General features: G+C 41.5%; 1 protein-coding gene across 3 annotated transcripts in view; it reads left to right on the top strand.

Moving 5' to 3' along the window:
- Positions 1-25,404, top strand: part of pcxb (pyruvate carboxylase b) — a 297,628-nt gene extending 272,224 nt beyond the window's left edge. For all 3 annotated transcript variants that reach the window (XM_084343541.1, XM_084343543.1, XM_084343542.1), the window contains exons 22-27: positions 4,582-4,761; positions 8,751-8,925; positions 10,077-10,150; positions 20,154-20,294; positions 20,687-20,788; positions 22,214-25,404. In XM_084343541.1, coding sequence (XP_084199667.1) covers positions 4,582-4,761; positions 8,751-8,925; positions 10,077-10,150; positions 20,154-20,294; positions 20,687-20,788; positions 22,214-22,363 — 822 coding nt within the window. In that variant the 3' untranslated portion in view covers positions 22,364-25,404. The remainder of the gene's footprint in view (positions 1-4,581; positions 4,762-8,750; positions 8,926-10,076; positions 10,151-20,153; positions 20,295-20,686; positions 20,789-22,213) is intronic.
- Positions 25,405-25,886: the final 482 nt, after the last annotated feature.

Raw genomic sequence — 25,886 nt, 5'->3', positions numbered from 1 at the left:
TAAATAAAATATCTGACTACTACCACTGCTGCTCAAATTTTGTAAAAAAAAATGTAGGACCTCTACTTTTAACAGCCCCACAAAGCTGCTATGGCTGTGGACTATTTGTATGCAGTCAACATTAGCAGACTTGAGATGTAATATATATATATATATATATATATATATATCTCACGACTTTCCTTCTCTGGTGGGATTGGGTTTTGTTCAGATGTTCAAGAAGCAGATTACCTGCATCACTCTAACTGATGAAAACACAGCAAACATAAGGATGTTGTTTTTCTGCCGTTCCAAAAACTACAAGCGTTGCTGTTGTAGAGAGAAAAAGCAACTACATGGAACATTTAAAAAGCTAAACTTCCCCTTCAAAATGTAACTGTATCATTAACGGTGTGCTCTGGGTTTTAAAGACAGAGGTGTGAACTCCTGACACATAGACATTGTTTTATCAGGCTGAGAGGGAATAGCAGTGGGGAGTGTGAGAATCTGAGCTTCACAGAGGAACTGAGGAAATCCAATTTTTCTAACCCTTGCCAGCCAGGATGTGATTTACCTCACTCCTCGTCTAAATATATAGAAAAGCTCACACATCATATACAGCAAACACACGGTTTGAAATTAGATTTCCTTTGCCTGTGTATGTGTGAGGTGCCGAGAGAGAGCTGAAGGTGGGAGATTCATCAACTGGGATTGATAATGAGAGCAACACTCTTGATGTTACTGTGAATCAAGAAAAGAAAAATTGATATTTGAGAGAGGGGATGGAGGGAAAGAGGGATGAGCACAGGAAGGAGGTGATTCATGAGGAAAGAGTAAAGACTTCTGCCTTTTAGGGTGAAGATAGAAGATTGGAGCTAAGTGAGTTGGAGAGGGATGGAGTGAGAAGGATGGTTCGTCAAGACGGATAATAAAGAGAAATCTTAACTTTGCTTTGAGAAAAATGGACTGTGGGGACCAAAAGACAGAGGAAACAATGATAAAAAAGAAAAGGAGACGGGCTGAAGGTGCTCGAGAAATGCACTGTCATGCATCTTTCTTGTGTTTTCTGTAGATTTGGAGAAAACTGAGCAGTGAGCTTTTGTTCCACAGCCATACCAAGTTAATGGCCTCTCCAGGGATTTCAACAGCCCTTTCAAATCTCTTAAGCTTTTCTGTAAACAGTCGTTCTCTTAAAGCAATGTATCATTATCGCCTCTATTCACAAACCCAATCAAAGTGAGCTTTAGGTGTTGCGGCAGGGAAGTGCATGCTTGTTTCAATCAGCAGGAAGCGTCCTTTTCTTGTATCTTGCTGGGAAGGCTACAATTTGCTTGCAAGGCTCCTTTGAAAATTTGCCAAGTGGTTGGGGACTTTAACAGGCATCCTGGGCTGCGTTTAAAAGATATAGCTTGTCAGTGGGAGATTAATTGCAGTGACACATTTTTTTCAAATAACTCGTGCCACAACAAGCAGAATATACGGCCCTGATCCGTTTCATGAGTGTCCAAATGGAGTGAAAGTCTTTTTCTTCGTAGACGACATGGCGTGACTGACAGTTTGGGTCGGATTACCTTCAGTCAGATCTTCAGACTCTCATTGTCTTGTAATGTCATTCTGAATACCAAGTAAATATTCAGTCTCTCCAGCAAACACATCAAAATTAAACAACCGTTTATATTTTTGCTCATCTGCACATTGGAAATTACCACCATTTAATCATCATAGTACAGCACAAAAGAAAATGTGACTCACTCCACTTTATGCTTTAAACTCTTCCAAATCACACAGCTCACACGGTCTGTTTCTCTCCATAATATTGTCCAATCTGCCAACTTTAATAACCAGAGGAGTAGCACCAGTTCTTAACTATGCCCCGTGAGATCTTTGGCTGCTCGATGAATGAGATGGAAAATATGATGTAGGGTCCAAATTTTGATATTAATATGTGCTTTGATAAGATTATCTTAAACCATTTCACCATGAACCTGAATAAAAGATTAATTTTGTTTGAGATAACATTACAAGACAAAACAATGTCCCAAGGATTTCCTGGAAATCGGTACTGCTGATTGAATTATTCTGGTGAAATAAAGTAAAAAATGTATTGAGTTGACTACAGATTTATAACAGAAGGCCTGAACTACCAAATAAGCATGGAGTTTGAAAAAGATGTGGGCATTTTCATTTTCCTTTTTTTTCCCTCTTGTGTGTCCTTTTCACGGACGCGCCGGGAAAACAAGAAACACTAGAAAGCAGCAGATCATAAACCACATCAGACCGCATCCAAAAGACTGGTTTCAATAAGTCTTAATCAATAATATTCTGAATTAGAAACATTTTTACTGAGCTGATGATGGAAGTTGCTGAGGAGTAAAACATCTCGCTTTTTTCTGATCTCTCCTGAGTTGCATATTTAAAAAACAAACAGTAGTTACTGACTGTAACCCCAGGTCTATGAGTATGTGTGTAGCCCTCTAACAGGCTTCGCTGTTGGTTAATCCAATCAGCAAAATGACAAGAATGCGTCCCATTGCTTATCTGCCATCCCTATCCATCGCCCCTCCATCACTAATAGACGAACAGCTATACCCAGACGTCATCCTATCTGAACCAGAACCTATAACTGATACATTATTCACTATTATTTCACTTTGACAGAGCGTTTGTATTTCAATAGGCGCACCTTTTCCAGCCATTATGGCACTCATGGCCCAAAAAACTCACAGACCGAGTACATGCATAGTAAATTATCTCAAGTGACGCTACTCAGCCAATCAAATCTGTGAATTTGGTTGAGAGTTGTGATTCAAGTTCGGGCTACTGAGTACAATACTTACATACTGCAGTGCTCTTAGGCTCAGAGTAGCTGCAGCATGCTTCACTGGTACTCTAATGAGAAAAGACAATCACATGCTAAATATAGAAAATGCCTTAGTACATAGTTTATCTCGAAGTGTAGCATTTTACCCATTAACACTGATGTGTTGCTGCTGATGGCATTTCCTATCCACAACAGGTTAAAATGAGGAAGCTGGTAGTTCTGTCATCTCTAGAGACCAAAGGCACTTACACAAACACACACACACAAGTTGCACTGTGCTTGTTCAAAGACTAAAGGGATCTCAGGAGCTCAGCTAGCCTCGCAGGCGCTCAGCCCCCAGGAGAGTTGCGGTAGTCCCAGAGCAGCGTTTGTGTATGAGCACATATGTGTGCGCTTCATGTCTGACTCGGGATAATTTGGCATCACATCTTAGAAAATAGGTGTCATGTTCTTTGTTGGGGAAGTCTTTGGGGAATGTCAATTTGATCTAGGATTGTTCACCCAGTCGCTTTTTTCTCTCTCTCTGTCATCTGATATCAGCAAAGAGCACTAATTGCCACCAAAATAGGCATCGTGTGGAGCCTGGGCCCACTCTTTGTTCTCCCTGGTTCTTCAGCTGTCCATGCTGAACTGTATAGCTCCTTTTTAACTGTGGGTCAAAGTCAGGAAACTGGGCCTCTGCTGGTGGATCCAAAACGTGAGACTAGGATCCAAGATGAGACTGAATGTTTCTGTTGTCTGACCCTTTGACCTTCTCTCTCGTTTTATAGTAAAATCTAAACAATTTGAGCACAAACAGGAAAGTTACCCAAAGGAAGTTTTCAGTTTGTTGTTGTTGTTTCACATGAATTGACCTCTTTCCTTTCTTAATGGCCCAAGTACCAAATGGAAGTGAACAGGAAGCCTTAAATCTGTGTCTCCATTCATTACGAAAGAAGAGTAATGAGTGCAATTGATATTTGCATCAGTGTCCTGTTTGCAGTCAAAAAAAGACTCCACTTATCACCATTATGCTAATAGTGACGGCTATTACCATAATGGTATGCCATTATAAATAATGAAAGAATGAATACATGTGATTTTAATGAATATTTTCCTCGCTCCGTCTTCTTCTCTCTTCATTTCCAGGTTCAGTCTGTTTTCACAGAGAAGACCTGTGTGGTCTACTTCACGGCTGCCAAATCAAATGATTAAAGAGATTTTATAGATGTAAACATCTTTTCATTTCTCATCCGGCTCTCCCGGCCCTCTCCTCTCTCGGGGTCACTCAGTGCTTAATCTTCATAGACAGCATCTTCATTAAAACAAAGAGTCCGTCACCACTTTTCTCTTTTGGTCGAATTACTGTGGACGTGTAGTCCTACCTGACAGGAAGCCACACAGCAGGGCTTCACAGAGAGAAATGGTGCAGCCTGAAAGACAGATGCTGTGACTTCTAGCTTTTGGAGTAAACCTAAAAGCAAGATTACAACATGAAAGTGTAATATTATCCTGAATAGATTCTCTGCACGCGGTTTTCTGATGTTTTTCAGATTAAAATGCCAGCGGTCACGCACCACAGAGAAATAATAGCACCTCTCCTCATCTTAGGCAAACTGAGATATCATCTGCGTGCAGAAGCTGTAGTCTCATATATCGTGCTCAGTCTGTGGTGAAATATGAATACCTCAGAGGGCTCTGCTGAGCCCATATTAGCTCTTCTCCTCTTCCTTCACAAAAGAAGGGATTTAGGCAGTCACGCTTAAGTTTTGTACTCACACTTGTGTCGTTCTCTCTCTCAGGTGACTCCATCCTCTAAGATCGTGGGCGACCTGGCACAGTTCATGGTGCAGAACAGCCTGACCAGGGCAGAAGTGGAGGAGAGAGCAGATGAGCTGTCCTTCCCCCTGTCTGTGGTCGAGTTCCTGCAGGGACACATCGGGATACCACACGGAGGATTCCCCGAGCCCTTCAGATCTAAGGTACACACAAACACATTCAATGTCTTTCTCTCCTCAGATCAATTTCTGTTCATTTTCATTCAGGTTTTCATGACCATGAATTTAAATTTCAAAAGGCAATTTACAAACCACTTAAGATTAGTGAAACACCTACATCTACCGAGGTAAATGCCGTCATTTAAACCACAAAAAGCTACTCTTAAACTTTTAAGTAGTCATTTAAAGGTTTAAAGTGAGATTTTCAAAGTCAGAGCGCTGTATAAATATTGTGAAAGTTTCAGCTTTTAAAGCACTCTGAGCTGATGCAGAAACATTGTGGGCAGTGCTTACTCAGGCCTGTGAACGCTGACCAATCAGAGCAGACTGGGCTTTTCAGGGAGGGGGTCTTAAAGAGACGGGCATTAAAACGGAAAGTTCAGAGTAAATAGAGGTGCTGCAGCAAAAAGCAAAGAATAATCTGTATGTTAAAGTGTATTTACAGTATGTAAACATTTCCTAGTAGACGCTCAAAAAATTATGAACCTTAAAATGAGAATCTGTGTCTTCTGTCACATGCTTGGTTACATTGCTCTGTCCTCTCGTCTCCTCTTTGTTTGTTTCCCTCTGTCTGCCTCTCTTGTCTCCCCTCTTCACAACTGCAAACACCCAAGCAGAGACTCTCATGTGCATCAGGAGCCAAGTTCCCAGTCTCCTTGGGAGAGTCGCATGAGCGCGCACACGAATGAAGGCAAATTTGTCACATTCTCCAAGAAACCTGCTGACATATTGTCGCACTTGACATTTCCCAAAAAAAGTCATACTGCATTTTTCCCCCTTTAGGAATGAGAAAATAGTTTTTCCCCTCGAAAATCCACAGTTGTTGAGCATTTCATTAGGTGTTGTCAATGAGCCTGCTGGTGCCTAAAATGTGAAAAGTGTGGTGTGAGACCCTGTTTGCACGCATGTCAAAATGTGTGACTGACGATTTAGCAGTTTGTGTGCATTCATGCAGATACAGAGCATTTGTAAATGTTTGTAGAGCCTGAGATACTTGAGGAGAAGCTAGAGGATAATTAGGATACAATTAATCTGCCATTAACTGGCCCCTTTTCTGATGAACAGCCTTGAATTTATCTTATGGCCATATCTGTTTTTAGCTTTACCCGTTCCATCACTCAATTTATTAGCTTACTTGTGTATTCATCTGTCTCTGCAGCATCTTTCCTCCTCTTTGTTTACCTCCCGTCGTCCTGTCACCGTTATCATCAAGCTGTCCTTTCTCCCCCGTCTTCTCAAACTGGCATACAGTCGGGAGATTATACGATCAAATATTTGTCATTTAGCTTCCCAGGCAGTCCCGCCCTTGACAATCACTCGTTATTCAGTTTTGACATACACTATGGCACCCTGTGCTTGCTACCTCTCTATTAGTGTCTCTCAATCTTACCCACGTTTCACAAAAATGTGGAGAGAACAAAGATGGAGGAAAGTTTCTGTATGAATTCAGGTTTCCTTTTTTTGTTTATTTATTTTCAGTCAACCTTTCAATGAGGTTCAGCCGGCTCTTCGTTAGGCATAGAAAAAATGTACTGGAGCTGAAGCATGCATGACATTGCGCTAGGCAAATCCTTAGCACACATGTAGAACTGCTGCCGACTTCTCATCTCCGCCAGCGTACAAGAGACAATCCACCCTTGATATTTAATTCACAAACACAGAGAGGCTTTTTCTCCGTCAGCTTAGTGAAGAACTCATTCTCTCCACCCCCTCGATTCAGTTAAATTCACAGTTCAGCTTCAACACAAATCATCTTTGCCTTCCTTTTACAATGTTTTCATTCGGGGGCTTGTTGTGTGTGCGCGCTTGTGTTTACATGCAAGTCACTCACTGACTATCTCAGAGCACTTTTGGAGTATAAATCAAAATAATTGGTGTCAAACTTATGTTAGTTAGATAAGAAGGAAGTAAGACATTATTTATTAAATAATGTTCCTAAAACAGAGCCATGCTCGTCATCTGAGCCATCATTTACTTCACTGGATCTGTTCAACTTACTCTTGTTTGTGTTCATATGTAGCTATTATACAAGTTCTTACGTGATTAGCTTATAAGTTAGCAATTGTCTTGTGGGGATTTGCATGCAAGTACAGACACCCCATTACACTGCTGCATGAAAACATAGCTGCATCCCTGTGTGCTATGGCTGAAGGTTGTTTTTGCATGCTAGCAGCATGGAGGAAGTAATGTTTCTTTAATGGAGCTTCGGAGGCATTAATTAGTCATTCCAGCATTATATCACACGCTCTCGTGCAAGTTCTTTGCATGCACAGGGGAAAATTTTTCGAGGCACAGAGTGGTGATTGAGGCGTTTCCTCATTTTAGTCACGCGCAGTTCATTTACAGAGTGGGTGGACAGAGAATGGACAAGGGAGGGGGAAGCAAGACAGACAGTAGGGCAAAGACGAGAATAAGGAGGCGGCCATCAGAAAGGAAGTGCAGTCAAGAAATTAGATTGTAAAATGCAGCGCATCCTTCAGCACCGCACTCGAAAAGAAGAGGAAAAAGTGGGGGTAATAAAAAGAAAGAAGTGGGTGTTTTTGAGTGGTTTTAAGAGAAACGAGGAGAAAGAGCAAATAACCTTGAAGGAAGAGTTTGTCTTTAATGCAGAAACACACTCCGTCTCTCACACACACACACTTTCACACACAATCTGTCTGTCGACACTTAAACAATCAAACAGTTGTGGTGTAGGACATCCTCAGAGAATACCATGTTAATGAGCAGGGACTCCAATGAGCCTTCCCGTCTTTTGAAGTGTCTTTCTCTCACATACACAAATGAGTCAGCTATCTTTGAACTGTTAGCTCTGTGACTAATAGCGTTGCACCGGGCCCCTTTTGTCTGGAGATTTCCGCAAGGCGCACACGTGCACTCACACGCACAAAGACTGGAGATATGAAACACACACCCAGCAGAATATGGTCGTGCACACACACACACATTTGCAAACATTACGTGGATATGCACAGTGTTTAATGTGATGTGTAAATAAGTGAAGACGTACGTAAAGATTACCAATACACTACTTAGTATATTGGCTTAGGCGATGATTATTTTACACACACAGACAGACAGACATAGGCACAGACATCATTCCTATTAGCTTTTTCTGTTTGCATATTTCCAAGAAACATTTTCTGAGGCTCTGACTAAATAGGCTAATTGTATGGAGATTCCTGCAACCACCCCTCCCTCCCCCCGTTTCCTCTGTGCCTGTGTAAACTGTGTGTCATCCAGCGCCGAGCAAATCTGTGAAAAGCAAAACAAAACAGCGGCCTTCAGGCGAAACGCCTGTGCCTTGACATAATCTCTTCTCCAGACATTATTAGTAGCTAAAGATCGATGGTCTCTACAAGTTGTGTCAGATCCCAACACTTGCGTGGGCAGGTAAAATGCCATATCATTAGTCTTATATCAGCCTCCACTTCCCACAATTATCCTATTTCTTTCTTCTCTACTATCTCTAAGAAGGAGCAGGGATGTGACACACATGCTGCAACACTGCAGTCACCTGTGATAGGCTGATGGAACCTGACTGGAGAGGCAAGGAGAGTTGGAGAGAAGCGGAGGGAGCTTAAGTGGATATCACTGCAGATATTAACACGACAGCGGCGCTACTTAATGCAAATTTTAAAAAAAATAACTTGCATCAAGTTTCATACTCTCAAAACAACCTGCCGTGTTTCTCTATCTTCCTCCCCCTCCAAAAGTTTCTCAGTCACTTTGTTAGGCTGCAGCTTTTATCTCGATGTTTAGTTGCGAAGAACAACGAGAAGGTTTAACAGCACTTTGTGCTTCAGGGTCCCGCGGGGATACTACGATTGGGAAAACATCCACAAAGACACATGTATGACTTTGAACAAAACCTTTAAGTAATCTGTTTGTTTCCCCGTTCGCTCTCCCGCTGTGCACCCTCACGCCTTTTAACTTCTCTTCCCTTGTCTCCTCACTTCTTCCTCCTCTCATCCCAGGTGCTGAAGTCCCTTCCTCGTATCGAGGGTCGTCCGGGCGCCACTCTGCCACCCATGGACTTTAAGGCCCTGGAGGAGGGGCTCCGAGCTGCACACAATGACGAGATCACCCCCGAGGATGTGATGTCAGCAGCCATGTACCCCAAGGTGTTCCAGGAGTACAAGGAGTTCACCTGTGAGTGGGCCGGCTTGACGACTGAATCTGGATAATTATCATGGACTAAAAATAGGAAGCAACAAATTGTATTATTTCAAATTTTAATTAAGTGCATTTGATTGAAGTGGATGGGTTATATTGAACAGCACTGGGTTCAATAGCATTTAGTCTTGTTCTCTCATTCTCATTTATATTATTACTGGGGCTTGAAATTAGCAGCCAACCTTAAGTCAGGAACACTCATTATAAAGTTCAACCAACTGCTGGAAATGTTTTTACTTGTTGCATTTGACAGTTCAGGAGTTTTACATATTGGAAAACAATCACAAGCTTCAGATTCAGGACGAGTGTAACTGAACCCCGGAGTGGTAGCAACACTATCAGCTGTCATTCAAATGGGGGAATTTACATAATACTCAGATATGGTATAAAGGCCTCTTTTTTTAATGCAGGTGTTAGAAGTACATGCAGTCAGCAGCAGCGTGCGGCGGGAGAAGACTGGCGTTGGAGCTTTAATAGGATCCTTTTTAGAGGAGGCAAAATTTTCAAACTTGACATTCAGCTGCCTGGATGAACACAAGCTTAATTGTAGGTGTGCGGTGTCAGGCTATGTTTGCGAGAAGCTATAATTAGTGAAAAGTCGTTCCTCCGCTAACCTGGGAACCAGACGAATCTGTGAGCTCGAGTTTAATTTGCTCTGGCAGACACATCTGGCCCCCCTCCCCTAACCCTAACCCTCCCATTCATGATATCTTGGAATGGCCTGGATGCCTAAACCAGTCGGAGGCAGAGAGGGGTTGGTCATTCCTTCACCATCACAGGAGAGAAATTTTGGTCTGTGCACGTTTAAAAACACCCCTTTGGAAATAGAAAATTGGTCTGAAGGTTCCCTTATTTTCCTTCACTAGTTCAGCTTAAGACTGAACACAGCCCACAGACACACCTGATCTTAACCCTCAGTCTTGTCTAGCTCCATTTCCGATATAAATACCCTAAACAAGCCCTCTTTTAGATTAGCGTCCCCCTTATTTCTCCTGGTCTTTCAGCAGTTGTGTCAAACTTTGTTCATGCACTCTTTAACCAACACTTACATATCATACATTTTGGTTCTTTGTGATTACTAAGGATTTAAATCATAACACAAAACATTTTGTTTTGTCTTTTTCCAGCTAACTTCGGTCCAGTGGACTGTCTCAGCACCAGGCTGTTCTTGGATGGACCCAAGATTGCCGAGGAGTTTGAGGTACACGACTATGTACTACACACCTTTTCACACTCTAAGGCCAACATTTTAAAGGGGCATGGAAACCCTCATGCCTTAGATTGAAGGACATGGGTTTCTACCAGACAGGAAAAGTCTTATAAAAAGCTGTTGCATTCTGGGAAGTGTAGGATCCAGTGCTTTGGTGTTTAACCTACAGTAAATAAAGGAATAAACGTAGGGATATGTTGGCCTATGCAGCATTTGTGTTTTTTGTAAGTTCTACTATTTCATGGAGCTTAATTGAGACTTAACATGATTCAGACATCTACTGCAGAAAGAAACGCTGCTCTTTTGAAGAAAATGTTTAATTATACAAGCTGACAATCAGGATAAAGAGGTAATGTTATAATGGCTACAGTACAAATTTACAGCTATTAAAAGCTAGAAATTGTGTGATAACAGGTGTTATCATTTAATTATCTCACTAATACTATGATACATTAAAATACTAAAAAGCATTACATTTCATTAAGCTCCTTAATAAATTCTGCGTCGATAACAGTTGCTCAAAGAGCAGACATTATCAGCAGGAAATTATTTTTTCATCACTGCAGATGGCTGAGGTGTGATGCAGTTTGGTGCAGAGTCACAGTGAAGTGCTGATAACACAGTAGGGAGGACGGAGTTATTAACACTTTATCAAGGGAACAACAAACAGCATTTCTGATCCCTCCAGCCATCAGATTGGCCTCCCCCGCGCAGAAATAACAGATTAATTTTGTCGTATGATGTTTGAGAGCGGTGCCAGTGAAAGCCACCGAGGGTCCATTCCTCAGACCAAAATATAGCTGTTACAGATTTCTAAAGCTTGTGCTGTTTATTCTCCGACAGGGAGGCAGCTGAACAAGCAGTCCCATGTAGGAATTAAACAAATTAGTTGATTTTCTTTGCTTGCAAACAAATTAGTTGGGAGCAGGAAACATCTCTTGATGAGAGGATGTAATAATTGGCTGTCACGTGTAAGTGCAGAGCTACAAAACCAAAACCGTCCTGGGGAATATTGGCGTCTAAGTCGGAAACAATTTCCCGTCAACTCCAAAATGTTACACAAGCAGAATCTGCAGGCTGGAAATTGGTCTCAACATACGTGAATAAAACAGTCAGAAGTTAGAACCAACTGGTGTCTGCACTGCAGATTGAGAGTTTCTCTCAGAACGGGAGACGGCAGGTTTGAAGACGCCGTTTTCATCCAGAGAGTGCAGCGCGAACAGAGAACGTTTCAAGAGAATGACAGCGGTAAACACTTTGATGAGAGAAAACTAAAGTGTTTGTTGAAGTCCAGATAGAAGAGTGAATCCCAAAGAGACTGTTGAAACTACTGACGCTAACCTTTGTGACAGATGTCAGAATCCATCGTCGGATCAAAGCGTAATTTTGCTTTGCTACCGAAGGAGATGTTGTAAGAGTCTGTCACTCAATCTGTCATCTCAACGAGAAATGTTCTTGGTGAGATATTCCAAACTTTAAATTGCTTTTAAAGGCTGTAGCAAAATTGACCTTTTCCTAGCTTTAACATGAGGTTTTGGGGAGGATTTTCTTGTAGAATCATTTGGCTGTTTAATAATAGATTGTGTAGAGAGGGCAATGACACAATGTTGAATAATACAAGAATATTCCATTAGACCTGAGCTTTATTTGTCCGAGTAGTGAACTCATAGTTAGGTTTGAGAGAAGCAGTACAGTCTAATACGCTGTTGACACCGTCCCATCCCTCATCTATGGTTGTGAGCTTTCAGAAGTTACCGAAAGTATGAGATCATCGATTCAAGCCACTCAAAGAAGGCTCCTCCATAGGGTGGCTGGGAACCGCCTGACCTACATCTGGAAGGAGCTCTGAGTAGAGCCGCTGCTCCTTCTAATTAGGCATCTGATCAGGATGCCTCAAGAGTGCCTTCCTTTGAAGGATTTCTTGGTAGGTCCCACTGGGAGGAGATCCCAGGTTTGACAAGGAAGTCTCGAGAGGGATTTTATATCTCTTCTGGCCTGAAAGTGCCGTGGGATCTCCCAGGAGGAGCTGGAAAATGTTGCTAGGGAGAGGGACATCAGGAATACCCTATTAAATTGCTGCCACTGCCACCCAACCCCCGATAAGGGATGGACGGACACTGAGACTAGGCACTCCATAACATTTATAAAGTTACATCCTTTGGTCTGTCGCGGAGTATCCGACCTGAGTCCTTCACGAAGAAATCCACAGTCCAGCAGCATTAAACAACTTAAACACATCGTCCACAGACTAGTATAGGCAACCAAGAGAGACAGAGAGGGCCTCACTTCTCACGTCACGTTACAATTTGCTCACATATGGCCAATAAAAAAGCGATTAATGCATGTAAATTGCGACAAACTGTCACATAGAACACCTTTAAATTACCTGCAGCTAACGGCATAGAAATCTACTTCCAGGGCGACCAGCTCGCTAAACAAGCTAGCCACTTGGTTAACCAATTACCTCCATTAATCAATTTTGGTAAAACTTTTTGAATTTTTTCTGTGAATTGAAACAAAGAAAGTTTCTAGTTCACCGATAATCCACAGCTCCCTAAACTTTTCACTTTCTCCACAGGAAACCTACTTAATTCTAAAGGCAATGCATATCCCCGAAATTGATTTCCCACTTTTGAAAGCCGTCTGTTCATTGAATCTTTTTAGTGCATCAAATATCTGACACCGCTTTCCTTTGTAAAGAGGACAAAGTGTTCGTATTCAAGTGATGCAAGTGAAAAGCACTTCCTGGTGTTTCAGTTACAAAAAAGGACATTTCTCCTGACCACAGGAGCACTTGTAGACAAAAAGAATTCAACAGCAAGAGCTTTTTAAAAACCTCTTTCTCAAACAGAACAACGTTATTATTTTCAAGGTATTTTCAAATCCACTTTTTGAAAGACATTTGCATTTTTGTGAAGTTCTATATTGAAAGGGAAACTGTTTTAGTTAGCGGCAGGGACAGGTGAGTCATCCCTCTATTATCCTCTTTATTATTTTGTTTTCAGAGCTCAGATGAAATGTTTGTTTTTAAAGGGCACTTTTGAGCAGTGAAGGAATTTCACACGGCCCTTTGTCTACCCTCATCATGCATCTTTCATACGCCGCATTAGTTCTAACGCACAGCTTTCGTTGTAAATCATCATCTCCTCCTTCAACATTTTCCCTTCATTCTCTCATTATGAGCAACGCATATACAGATTTAACTGACAGTGATTCAGAGGCCAAAGGCAACCATGTTTAATTACTGCTTGGTTTCACAGTAATGCTTCCAGGCTGGTGTTAATTGATTTTCATATTTTAGGAGGGACATGTGGAGCACTGCTACTCTGCTGTTGTATTATTATCAAAGAACCAGGAGCCGCATTGATTTCAGCTGATCTCTTATTGACCCTGAAGACGAGCAGACCCCCCACCAATCCTTTCTTGTCGAGCACCCCAGGGTGTGTATCATTTGATGCAATTGTCAGAGATCCACAGCTGGACCACCCACCACTGATTTAAAGTAAATGCTTAAATAAATTCACTAAGACTATTGGCAGCGTCAGCAGTTTTAGAGTATGTTAACTTGGTTTGAAGCCACAGTTTGGTGAGTGCTGGGCCATTCCTTTAAATTTCCAACAACACAGTGAATGGCTGGCTTGAATAAACAGTATTCATCAGCAAAATTGGTTGAATAGCAAACAAAAGACTTTCAAAGCTACTGTTTACAGCATGATACAGAGATTTGATATCCATGTTCCAACTTGGCAGCGTTCTTCCATTGTTTTAAAACTGATATTTCCTGTTCCTTCCAAAATTGAGAAACTAGTGAATGAGTTTGCTTTTTTTTTTTCCTCTCTCCAACTGAAAAACTTGTCATTCAAACGTTTCACAAATGCAAAAGCTGTTCCTACCCCTCTATTCACCTTCCCTCCCTGCTGTTTATCTAATCTCCCATCCGTCACAACTGTTGTTATTCTGAGACCTCTCAGACGCTCGGATTTGTGCTCAACATCAGTCATCGCCACAGAAACAAACTCCAACCCGATGTTGTCACGACAGTGGGTACTCCCACCAGATCAGGTCTGATTAGCAGTACCAGGCGTGTGAGAGAGAATGACAACGTGTCAAAAAGAGTGACCTGTCGCATGTAGCGTGAGGCTGCCGGTGGTTGTTTTTCTGTCTCACTCTTTCTCTGTGCAGAATTCCTCGAAGAACTAAAGAAGCTGCTGTGTTGGGAGCAAATGATCTCGCTGTTGTCATTTCTCATCCGATTCAAGTGTGCCACTCCATTATGTGGCAGAGAGTAGTAGTATCAAGTGGGGCTTGGAGATACAGCCCTGAGATAATATTGACATATTTTTAGGCTACATGGAGATAAAGAATATATATCTTGATATTTTGAAATCTCCTAAAAAGCACCGGACGACAAAATCAAATGCCACTATTTGACCAAATACCTCAATATTGATATGGAGAGGCAAAGCCATGCCCCTGTGTACAGAAAAGTATTTAAAGTCACAACCAGTCTGGCCATATTGACAGCTGCTGTTATGTAAAAGAGTAATTAGTCATTTTCTGAAATACCATGGTGGTCCACTGGAAGGGGCGTGACTTTGCCTCTCTACTGTGACAATATTGTAGTGGTGACTATTGGTACTTGATAAAAATAGTCACTTTATCGTAATGCAGCCTTTAAAACCAGGAAAAAACATTGTCATACATCTCTGTTTCAGGTAAATGTTTGATTTTTCCTTTAACTGTAAACCCTTTAACACTCTGTTGGATGTGTATTGCTTTAGTGTCCTCAGGTCTCACATTTCCTTTATGTTTGATGGCTTTTAGTAAAATATTAACAATTTGATAAACGAACATTGAGGCATTGAAAGTTTTAAAATATAGACTTTACTGAGTTGCCACGATTGTTGACTTTGAGTTGATATAAGTCGCGCAAGTGTGACACATGTGAGTGTTAAAAATGTGAGAGGCAGGTTGACTGCAGGCAATGTGAACGCGCGACAAATCTGAGACGAGAATAATGATTTCACATGTACAGACAGGTGGTGTGGGTGTTGTGAACTATCAGCCTGTCTCTGTGCCATCAAAATTGGTAATTATTAGGTGCTCATGAGAAGCAGATTTATTTATGCACTCTGGCAGTGTTAAGGCAGAGTGGAGCCCTGGGGAGAGTAAATAGCTCTGTGCTACCAACGTAATGTGTGAGTTATAATATTTAATATTTCTGCATTAAAATGACTAGACCTTTATTATATGTTTTGTTGTGCTGTGTAGTTTAATTACCCCAAATGTTTCCTGCAATGTTCAAACCCAGACAAAATCTGACGTTTTACTCAAGGTAGTGGTAGAACAAATGTGACCAAACACAACATGAATACAACTTTATTCAGTTATCTCGTCCATGGACATTTTAGCCTCAGTCACCTCTGAGAGTTTCATCAGCAATGGTGGTTGCTTACACTACTTAACATCATCAAACTGCATCTTTTACACTCATTGTTTTGACCTAGAGACCCATAGCAGTAGAAAATACCTGTAAAAAGCCATAAATAAAAAGAAAATATCATGTAAAAACATTTTGTAGAACATCTGTGATATAAAATGGATGATCTTCAGAAGTTAAGTCAGGAGAAAAGCCTTTCAGCTTGTGATTGTGAGCCTTTGTTTCCATTTGTGGCAAATCCACAGCGACAGCAGCAAAAGATGTCAGCTATCCATTAGTTGAGTCTTTCATTACTTACGAAACCACACTATTACCTATATATTTGAGACAAAAGCTGTTTATGAGCTCTTGGCAGCTGCTGTGTGAAGCACAGCACACAGCAGTAATCTCGATCAAAACAGATTTAAGCACCAAATCTTTTTGAGCGCTGAGCTAGACCTAAAGCCCCGAGTTGTTGATGTTGTGGGAAGTAGATATAAAGGCTTTCGCTGTAATCATTCGGTATTGTTTAGCACTTCATTTCGAGCCTGTTGTAAATCCAGCAAAAGAGTCTTATCAGCCAAAGAGTGAACAGCGAGCCTGGAAGATTCCTCTTTGTGTCGACGATGTGGTGGGAGGACAAAACCCGCACAGTTATTTTTAATATCGCATAATTTCTTAATGTTATGTACGGATTCATAATTATCTTTGTTTCTTCTTTTCGGCTGATTTTTGACAAACTTGAGCGCCGTGCAGTTGGACGAAGCCCACTTAGGCATGTGTTTTTTTAAAAACAGCCAAATTACCACTTTGTGAAATGGCATCTGAAGGCATTTATATACTGTACACCTACACACGGGTGACAGCGCTGTCCATCGCTGTCATTCACCCACACATAGAGCACAAACAAGAGAGAAAATAAACATTGACCTATCTGCCATGTGCCGATGACTCAGAATCATATTAATCATGTTTGACGGAAATATAAACACCGATTTTCGCAAACACAGACCCAGTCATACACACCCTGTCAGTGCTAATGTGCACAGACACTAACACACCCCTGCAGTAATCTCATTACTGTCACAGGCAACACAAGTCATTAATAAAGTCATATCAAAGACACGATGTGAGGCGTAATGTGAAACTTATTTCAGTCAGAACTACGGTAGCACCAAATGCATAAGCAGTTGGGATTTGACAGAAAAGCTCTGCTTGATGGAGCTCATTGAATAAATGCAGGCAGCTTGTGAGGGCCTTATAGACGGGATCACAGCACATACATCACTGAGATATGGAACATGCATAATGCACGAGATGCTATCACAAGTATGGTAATAACAAACCCAAACGGGGGGAGGCTGGCCGGTCAGGGTTGGCTTTGAAGAAACGTATTATTGACTTCAAATCCATTTTTTTAGTTTGCTTGAGGGTGTGTGGGGGGCAGATTCATTTTAATGCCTGATCCAGTGATGATCTGGTCGCACTGGCAAGTCAATGAGGAGCACTGACCCGCTGGTCACTGAACATCATGTCTTAACTTTGAGTCGATGCCATGTAGGTGGATGTTTAAACAAGCAACCCGTAGTCTATAACTTCACTGAGTACTTTGCCAGAAATACTGAACTCAGGTTATGATGTCTGCTGTTCTGTCGATATCCTTTCGTCCTATGCGATGCAGAAGGAAACGAAGGAGCTGCCCACATCTTTCAAATGTTATTGGACCGAATGGATCGAATTCCAATAGTGAAACGCGCCATTTCACGCTCGTGTGACGCTCCGATATTTATCCACCATGTTACAGCTGCTTCTTTCACAATGTTAACTTGGGAAAGTCTTTTTGGGCCCATGTGCCTGGGGGGCACCTCCTTGGGGCTTGTGTGGATTTTGGGCATAGTTTTGGTCTTTGGACTCGTATTGTGTCGTTTACTGTAGGTGCATAAACCAGCTGCAGAAAATAGAGACTTTATTTAAATCTTTGTATCTTTATATCCTGATACATATTTACCGTTTAACTACATGACTGTTTGAATTTTTCTGACACAAAGCTTAATGAGCCCTGGTATTTTGCCTGGAACTGGATTACAAATAAAAGCTATTAAACTACGGTGGAGGCGGGAGATTTGGTATGACTAGTAGCGTCAGTGTGTAGCAGGTATGAATAAGCAGTGAGTGTGTGAGCTTGTCAGATTAATTTATACGAGTGAAAGTCCTCATGCATGTCTGAGGGTTTTGGTATCGGCGCAGTGCATTGAGGTTGTCTCTAGCTCTGTGTAAAACTGGCATTCACACACACCGTTACATCTTTAGACAAAATCATCCTCAAAAGGTTCCTAAATCCTGTGCAACTCTTCAAAGAGACGCATGCTGTATTTTTCATGGGAACAGTTGTGAGGAGATGTAGTGTTGAAGCCACGCAGTTGGAAGAGGGAAGGCAGTTTTGTTTTTTGCAAAGAGCTGCCAAGAGCCCGACAAAACGGCACAAGGCGGCGAGAAGTTAAGTTTAAAGGAGGGCGGAGAGAGAAACAGAGCGATGAGGATTGAGCGCCAGAGAGAAAGTAAAAAGCATGCAAAAGAAAGGCTTTGTTACCAGGTATGGAGTGAGGAAAAGACTCAGTACCCAGAGAAATGGAGAGGCATAATGAAATTGAGATCAATACATACCTGCAGCGGCGTGTATTTTCATCTTTGCACTCAGACTGGAATATCAATGAAGAGTCAGAAGGCGAGATGGCAAAAGGAGAAACAAAAAGGGATGTGAGGGTGAAGGGTCGAGGAAAAAAAGTGCGTGCGGACCAGAAAGAGCCACAGACATATAAAAGAGAAGCTGAAAGAGGCAGAAGAGGGAAATTAATAACGGCACGAGAGTGGCCCCAGAAATAGGTGGCAAAATAACAGAACGAAATGGAAAGCTGCGACACATGAGAGGACTGACAAAGAGACAGATGGAAAGCCAGATAGAGGAAGTTGGACAAATGGATAGATGGAAAAAATGAGTTTCCGAGCGGTGAGATGAAAGATTTGAGAAGAGGCGTGAGATAAATGAAGAAGTACAGTGGCCGGTGTCGAGGGAAACGCTAGCAAGACAGCACGCAGCAGTGACCAGAATTGATACGAGAAGGAATGAACCTCTCTGCTGTTGATACAGAGAGAGAGAGAGAGAAATGTCTTTGTCTTAAAACACTTTTACAGGTGGCAGGTAAAGTCACACAGTCTGGGAAACTGTTTTTATATCCTCCGGTGTGCCGTCTTATCTCTCTCTCACTCTCCCTGTCTGTGTCTTTATCTCTCAGATTGTCGTTCTGTCCATAGCGCTTCTCTCTCTATTTGATGTCAGAATTGATATATGTGGCGAAAAGCCTGTCGGGTGTAAACACGCCGACAGAGTTACAGCATACACCCATCCATGTCTTGTTTTTTTTCCCTGTCCTGTGAAGTAGTGGCCTAATGCCCGCACAGACTACAGTCGCGTTTACTCCGTAGAGAGAAATGTGTTTTTATCTCTTCCCTCAAAATCCCTTTTATTAGCTAATAACATTTCAAAATAAATGTCAATAAATGTGTAATGGCCATTTAGCTAAAAGCATGTCCTTGTGTTTGGCCAAACTATGTGGGTGTTTATTCAAAGGGTGGGCAATTAGCCCAAAAATACATTCACCATATAAATTGGTGTTTCCCACACATATAGTTTACTTGGGAGGGCATTTTATTCTTGATAAACTCGTGGACATGACTATTTATAACTAATGTGGTTATATATGTATGTTCTATAAAGGCCTTTTCTTGTCAAAGTCGAAAAAAGCAATAATGTACGAGTTTCTAACTTGTAACGCCAACTGCAAAACTCAAACGCTCTGATATATCCGACCTGGCACTCAGTGATAAGGAAGTGCCTGAAAACCAGACGAATATGGTCGTTTAATGCCATTAAATCATAAATCATTTCTATCTCGACCATGACGTAAAAAAATAACTGTCACGGCTTCCTCGGACACTTGCTAATGTTGTTTTTATCACGTATAAATGTCTTCTGTGGAAAAATCCTATTGAGCTCAACATTTAACACGTTTCCAACATTACATTCCCATACGATGCATTTCATTTGCAGATTTAAACACAATTGGGAAGCTGATAAGAGTAGGCAGTCACTAATTTAATGCAGTGTGGTGCATTAAAATAAGTTGTGCATTTATGTAAAATACAAAATTCTCACAGACGTGGGTTGCTACGTTATTTATTTAATACAAAGTTTAATTGCAGTGAGGCTCTCCTCATTAATCTGTGCATGTTTCTCTGCCCTCCGCCAAATGCATGCTGGGAAACACTCCAGCCCAGCCTGAGGGTGAAAAGAAATAAGGAAGAGAAGGAAACATTGTGCTTGTCTCACTCCACTAACTCCGCTTTTTTTTAATTTCACCGAGCTCTGCAGTCTCTTTTTATTGCTTCAGCCGGACTTGTGAGCGAGGCACCTATGTATTAATTTCAATTTTCTAACATAATCTAATTTCTGCCCCGTCTTCCTTCACACTCTCCCTCCTCTGTCCTCCCCTTCTCTCTGGCTGCTTCTCATCTCAGGTGGAGCTGGAGAGAGGGAAGACCCTCCACATCAAGGCACTGGCGCTGGGTGACCTGAACAAGGCCGGCCAGAGAGAGGTCTTCTTTGAGCTGAACGGACAGCTGAGATCTGTGCTGGTTAAAGACACCGTTGCCATGAAGGTACATGATGCTGCTGGGATACATGATGGAGGGTGGTGTAGGTTTGGAGATGGATAAATGATGGATGAGGGACAGGTGGGATGGTTTGAGAGAAATGTGTGCAGGTAAATGATGAATTGATAGAGGGAGAAAGGGAGGGAAAAGCTTATGTTCTAAGCCAAAAACAAAATAAGTAGGATTTGGCAGCCGCAGATGATTTTTATTCATGGAAACAAATGGTTGCGAGGGGGAGACTGAAGCTCAGCAGGGAGGAATGTTTTAATGTGTGGCTGAGTGACTACATGGATGGATCATTGGCTGGATGAGACGATAAACGGAGGCTGCCATGTGTGGATGATCGACTGGTCAGATGGATTCATGATTTTTTTTTTTGTTTTTGCTCCTCAACCCAGGAAATGAAGTTCCATCCAAAGGCACAGAAGTCCATTAAGGGTCAGGTGGGAGCGCCCATGCCTGGAAAAGTCCTGGAGGTCAAAGTGGAAGTCGGATCCAAGGTTAGTTAATTGTTAACCAGCTTTTTTTGTTCGATGAATGAAATAGGTTTTTATTGGAAGAACTCGTTTATATTCCGAAAGCTCTCGTTTTGCCTTCAGTACTGAAACCACAGGTATCATATCAGCACTTGATTTCAAATGCTACCCTGCGCTGTCCACTTGAGATTACTGCCTCCGGACCAGCGCAGTTCGGGTGTGGTGCTGTGCATTGTTGCGAATACAGAGCAGATTCTTTCCTCAGGCTGTGAGACTCCTAAATTCATCCTCTGCGCCCCACCTGAAATAGCTTCTATTTTTGTTTTATTATTCATCCACTTATATAATTTTGTTTTTTGTGAGGAGCATAATAAGGTACTACAACTACAATTTCCTTGTACAGAGTGCTGGTGGTACGATGATAATTAAATTGAATCCTGAAAATGTTCAATATGACTAATGCAATGCCTGCGTTTCAGTGCTGACACAAATATATCCTTTCTGTGACCTTCCCTTTTAAAAGCATTATAAAAATGTTTCTATTAATCAAAAAAACACAAACCTATTCAGTTACACATTGTCTAAACACAAGCAGCTGTAGAAGGACTCAACAGAGAAGGAAGGACTGTAACAATTTATTTGAAGGGGTGCGGATAAGACTGACATGACCCCATCGTAACCAAGTCTTTATAAATGTTTGACTGTTTTCATTAAGTGTCCTTCAGTCCATTATGTCACTTTTAATGCAAAGTTAATTTAAGACATTAACCAGCATCAGCTGTCAAAACCACATCAATGCAGGCCTAATTCTCAATCTTAAAGACACTATTTAGCTTTATATATGTAGCCAGTGCAGTAAGGTGCCAGCACTCTTTAAATGTTTAGGAAGGAGGTGCGTTTGGACCCACAAGGTGACGCAGACATGCTATGGGAACTTCAAAATAAAGGCGTTACCTTGAAAATGATGACACAGATTGATGTTTTCATGTTTGCATTATTAATATTGGCTTGTTCTTCATTGAATCAATATATTGATCCAGATCAATGGATCATTACACCCTATTCAATGCTATGAACACATTTTAGTCGGTATTACTTATGCAGGTCCTATAACCAGCTCTAAGAATGTGAATTGAATGTGTTCATTGTGCTCACAGTGCTGAAAAATATAAAAAAAGTTAACACCTGAACAAACAACACCTGAACAAACAACACCTTAACGGTAGCTTTGTTGTTTGTAATTTGGGTGAACTGTACCTTTTTTATATTGAAACTGGCGTTCACACTGTTACTCTGATAATAATATAAGCCTCTGGTTTATGCAGCACTTATATCTAATTCTTTGAGTGTATTTCTCTCGCTAACCTCCAGCTACAGCACTTCTTCAGTGGTCTGTACACTTGACTCGTGTTTTTAATGCTCTGTGAACTGTCTTTATAATCATGAAAGGTGGAGAAGGGTCAGCCGCTGTGTGTCCTCTCGGCCATGAAGATGGAGACCGTGGTCAACTCCCCGGTGGCCGGGACCGTTAAGGCGGTCCATGTCACGGCCGATTCCTCCCTGGAGGGAGATGACCTGATACTGGAAATCGAGGAGTAGAGCGCGAGGGCAGTGGGAGGCAGGGAGGGGGGAGTAGAGCGTAGCAGTAGTAGTAGGCGGGAGTTAGACAATCTTATTCTGGAAATGGTGAGGAAGAGGAAACACAGCACTGCAATAGATTTGGGCCCCCATTTGCACATATTCTGTTTGGTTACACATATCCACACCTGATGGGTGTAAAGACTAGATAATGATAATCCTAAATAATATATTAAATTGATAAGAATTCCTTATTGAAATGTACGACTGGTGAATCCCCCAAGAGCTCATTTATTCTCTGGCTGTGGTGATTAGGTCAGAAAAACTTGCATCTATTAAATGTCCTGTCAACTTGTGGAAAATAACATTTTAGAGTGACATAACTTTGAATTGTGATACATTCCATTACTTTAGCTAGTCTTAACGTGATGTACTACAAAATGAACTAACCATGTGTGACACTAACAGGGTTGTAACATCTACTTGCAAATTAACGCCACAATTTCCATTTCTGTGCTCTTGATGTTGCCTAATATATTCAAAGTGAGTAGGTGAAGCTTAATATTGATGACTACTAAATGTTTTTCTATGTTATCAGCAGGGTACAGACAAAGAGGGAGAGACTCTGAGGAAGCATTACCGAATCGTTTTTTCGTATAGAAACAATATTTTCATCTTTATAGCATGCTCGCCTTTTGCATTTTTAATCCGACATTAGTCACAGTGCATTCTCAGAACGTGTAATCGTTATTTTGTAGGGTAAAACACAACAAAGTTCACTGGGGCTGAAGGAAAGAGTCACAATATTTTTGCTCCACCTGTTTTAGATACGAATGTTTTCACAGTAGAAGCACAAAAAAGCGAGTGGCACAATTTTAGGTTGGTGGGGACACAAGTATACATGCCAGGAACGTCCAACGTTGCACCAAAGTAAAAGATGTGTCCTGTTACTGTATCAGTAATAGGAGTTTGTTTTTTTTGTTGACAGGTCTGTACTGATGTTGGAAATGTTTACCCATTCACACCTGTCTTTAAAATCCCAAAGCAGAGGCATGCTCTACCGGCAGTGTTGAAATGAAGCTGTCGGCCATGTTGTGAACACCTGATCAGCTGTGAGGTGGTCCACTTATTCCTGTGTCATTGTAGAGGTGTAAAGTCGGTCTTTAAGGCCTTTTTTGTGTCCCTGGTTTAATTTTGGAGAAGTCAGAGGAGCAGTTCCTTCCTGTCTTTTCAGAACCAGGCAGACATTATGATGAATGGTCTTCTGTCTGCACGGGGATTTTAATGCTAGGTGTAAATGGGATTACATGGTGGTGTAATGGGAGGCATGTGGTGTTATTTTCTGAGGCTCAGCTGATTAATTTATGAATTAATTCTCTGTCAAATGATGTGAAATTAGCCGGACTAATAAGAGACTCTAGAGACTCCCAGTAGCAGGCTCGGCTTTATATTCCTAGCGTGCGCGTGTGTGTTTGCATAAATGAGTCTAACTGTCTGTGCGGATGTGTGCGTGCGAGCACATTGTAAGACTAAAGTCAACCGGTCTCCATAATGCTGCACCTCCAGAGCTGAAAACACAGTCTAAAACAAATGTAATATTCATACGCACGCGCGGCGATGCAGAATATTCACGCTTACACTCCCGGCCCTCGAGTGCTGCCCGGATCAGAAGAAAACAAAACCAAATGCGCTGCACGGCGGTGTGGCTACATCTACATAGTGATGCTGTATCCAAAACAATTAACAGCAATGCAGCAACGACCCTACTCACTTTCTAATCATGTAGTGAAATACTGAATTAAACTCTCAAGATTCCACTTCTGTCAGCTGCAGGCCTTTTTAATTATTTAAAGGAAACGTACGCTGAATTGAATGTTTAGGTTCTCTGACCAGTGAAAGCAGACGGTGAACAAAGCCAGAAAAAAAAAATGGATCGCATATCAATTACTGTAGGAAAAGGAAGTGTCACAGTCTCTTCGTAATACAATGAGGCATGCAGTGTTTGGGACCACGAGCCAGGAAAGAGACAACAACAGCTCAATTTCCCAAAAGCTCCGTGCACGTTTGGCAGAATCCATTGATCCAAACACAAAATTAAAGTATCAGTTAGTACTTGACTGGATTGTTTCCAGCATTTTTGCTCCATTACCTCTGAGAATGAGTCCCCTTTTGAACTATGCGTCGGTACTGAGCGGCGACGCTGTGCTTAATCAGAACGCTGCTGTGCCCACTGCCATGCCTCGCTGTGTCTCCTTACTTTGTCAATCCGTTGAAAGACATGGAGATGAGCGAGTGTTTTTGATAAGCTGTCGCACAATACATGTACAGTCCATCCTCCTCTCCTTATTAGCTTTCCCAGCCGCATCTGTCTACCTAACCTGCCACCTTTTCATCATGTTATCCTCCCCCCTTCTCCCAACAGTGTAAATTTGCACATGTAAGATGATGGCATCGACTCACGCAATAATGTAAACTGTATCTCAGTGTTTCTCTATGTCTTAGCCAGCAGTGATTATATCAACTATGCTTTATGACAATGTGCTCCCGTTCAGCGTCTGGGGAAGAAACAGAATAAATCTTGGGTGAAAACAGTTATTTGTTTCAGACGGGGGGATATATAACGTTGACCTATTCTTGAGCTCTTGCTATCAAGAGGGTGAACTGTCGCAGAAAGTATGAAAATGGGATCTGTGACATTTAGTTTTTCTTTCTATTGTTTTCCTTTGTGTGTTTTTATGAAACCAAGCAGACTGTTTACTCAGTCTCCCAGTTTAGCAGGCGCGACTGCTCGCAGATTCAAAATGTCTCTGTGGAATTTGCATCAAACGGGTTCACCATTTGTCAAGTTTTGCTTCATTTTCGTATTTCTAGATGATCCTGCTTTGAAATCTAAATTTGAGTTCAATCATTTTAATTCACTGAAGTAGTTTACATTTACTTGTTTAAGTTCTAGGAAAGACTGAGCTGGAGCGCACAAAAAAAGGGAAACAAATAGTATCAAATAAAAGCGATAATTGTCTTTGTTCTATCTGTACTGACAAATAAAGTTAACTATAACTGAATCTTCATTGTGTTTGGTGTGTTGCGTATTTTACACAGGAGGTGAGCAATAAACCACTGCGAGAATGCAGCCCAGGCGCCAGAAATGGATGTTGTGATTGTTCATTTTCGCAAACCATTCATACATTAATTTTGCATGTTTTATACAGTATGTATCATAACATCTCCGTAATACTTGTCCTATCAGGTTCAGATTAAATGTATATCAGATGACACTATCAATAACAATATTTTTATCAACATTTGTAAACATGACACCACTCGGTATTCATAAAGCGGCCGTGTCTTCGACATTTTCCAGCTGTGTGGGTGGCAACAAAAACTTATTTTTGACAAAAAGGTGCAGCCTCAAGTATTTTTACTGACTTCAGGACCTTTTTTTGGACAGAACCAGGCACTGTCGCATACAATTTAAAACAGAACCTGAAGAAATGTGATGTTTCAACATGTATATCTGCCAACATGTATTCTGGCGACTGGATCG

The sequence above is a fragment of the Pagrus pagrus genome (assembly GCF_965226575.1).
Source record: "Pagrus pagrus genome assembly, chromosome: 22".
Taxonomy (NCBI): domain Eukaryota; kingdom Metazoa; phylum Chordata; class Actinopteri; order Spariformes; family Sparidae; genus Pagrus; species Pagrus pagrus.
This window is presented reverse-complemented; position numbering and strand designations above follow the sequence as displayed.